Here is a 1,884-nt window from a genome sequence, read left to right as displayed (position 1 = left end):
ATACAAACAGGCTGTCAGGAATTTCAGATGTAAAACGTTACTATTTGAGTTTCCCAAATTTTAAAACCCAGAGCAAACAGCACAAGTACAAGCCGTTGCCATGGAGCACAGAAGCTCATGGATAGGAAACAAATCTGATATACACAAAACTCCTATTACAGTTTGTATCTCTGGAAGAGAGTGTGGGTCTTATGATATTTGAATGGCACTCCTGTTGAAAGCCTCCTCAGGAGATAACAACTTCAAATAACCCTCTCAAGAGAAGACGGGTCAACCCTGTGACATCAGGTTGGAACTCACCATAGGAAGCTTTCTAAACAAATCTAATTCCTGATATTGAAAACCTGTTGGCCAGGCAAGGTGATAGAGAAGGTCACAGATGGCTCTGCAACTTCTACCACCTGAGATCAATTAATATGGCATTCCTAAACGATCAGCCAGAAAACGGAAAGATTCCTTCTCCATGATTCATAAATTACTGAACCACTCTTGATTTCAAATCTCTCAGGAATACCTCCCAACCATACTCCCTTCCTTGCCTATGGAAGGCAATGAGATCAAAATGCTGTATCCTCACCACCGGCTCAAATTTAAAACACAAATGCCTGTATCGATAATACGTCTAATAATAAAAGTTATGGTTAAAGTATTTTATTGGTATTGATTAAAAATAGAACTGAAATTTTCTATCGTATAAAATCAAAACTACTGACTGGCCATCTTCATCTCCGATCTTCTCATGTAAACTATTTTGGTACATCAGGAGATTGTTCAGGGCCCAGCACGCAGCCTCCTGAGTTAGGAGAGGACAAAAAAAGAAAGCAGTCAAAATAGAAACTATTAGAAACCGTAATTTTTGATAACTCGCAATGGTGAGAGTCCCACCTGCACGTGTTTATTCTTCCTGTGCCCCGTCAAAGCTTTGTAACAGGCGTCCAGCCAGAACAGCTTCTGTTCTACTTCTTCATCATCATTCTGCTGATTCTCATTCTTTTCCTCTAAGTCTTGATTTAAGAAAATGGTCTCAGCTTGAAAAAAATTATAAAATCAATATATGTAACACAAATATACATAATTTGCTGATTAACAACCCGCTAGAAGTCCATATTTTGAAGTGTTATCAACAGATGGAGCGTTCTTTAGTAGCAGCCTTGATTAGTTATAAAGATCATTTTTAATGTATTATGTACCCCATGATGCTACTATCCTATGTAGAGAAATGATATAATGGGGAAGAGGGTACAAACAAACAGAAAAACAAAAACCCTGAGGACTAGAGGAGGAATGAGCCAGACAAGGGAGCAGACACCTCTCGTCCTAGCTACCCAGGAGGTGAGGAAGATGGTTTGAGCCCAGGAATTTAAGGTTACAAAGAGCTATGATCATGCCACTGCACTCTAGCCTTGCACACCTATTGAAAACAAAACCCTGTCTCCAAAAATAAACAAACAAACAAACAGATAAATAAATTAGTAAAAAATTTTTAAAAACTAGAGAAGTTTATATGAAAAGATCGGCTGCGATTGACACAGCTAAACCAAGAATTTTGCGATGCAAAACCCTGCATGAACTGAGGTGTGTGTACTTGTCACAAATGTTACTCCCTTGAAAATATTCTCTACTGGAAAAATAAATTCCATTGGGACAAAAAAAAAGGCATTTTGTGCTTCCTTATCTGCATATGATTCTCTCACTATAGTGTTAATATTTCACATTCAATGCACGGGGTGAGAATTTCCTTTTTAGTCAAGTTACTTACTGAGGAGCGCTAAACAGGTGAGTGCCGAGATTTGTAAGGCTGCATTCTCTGGATACTGCTGCACAGCTTTCACCACGAATTCGTGTACCTCGTTCAATACCAGGATATTAAAAAAATTACCTAAG

At 38.4% G+C, this 1,884-nt stretch overlaps 1 protein-coding gene across 1 annotated transcript in view; it reads right to left on the bottom strand.

Annotated features, from left to right (window-relative positions):
* Window positions 1–1,884, bottom strand: part of LRRK2 (leucine rich repeat kinase 2) — a 140,077-nt gene that overhangs the window by 114,073 nt on the left and 24,120 nt on the right. The window contains exons 8-10 of the mRNA XM_003793534.1: window positions 1,760–1,879; window positions 886–1,028; window positions 714–793 (exon numbers count right to left, since the gene is read on the bottom strand). Of these exons, the coding sequence (XP_003793582.1) occupies window positions 714–793; window positions 886–1,028; window positions 1,760–1,879 (343 nt within the window). The remainder of the gene's footprint in view (window positions 1–713; window positions 794–885; window positions 1,029–1,759; window positions 1,880–1,884) is intronic.

This window comes from Otolemur garnettii, unplaced genomic scaffold, assembly GCF_000181295.1.
Source record: "Otolemur garnettii isolate 467f Iridium unplaced genomic scaffold, OtoGar3 scaffold00070, whole genome shotgun sequence".
Taxonomy (NCBI): Eukaryota; Metazoa; Chordata; class Mammalia; order Primates; family Galagidae; genus Otolemur; species Otolemur garnettii.
Note: the sequence above shows the minus strand (reverse complement) of the source record. Positions and strands in the feature narration are given on the sequence as shown.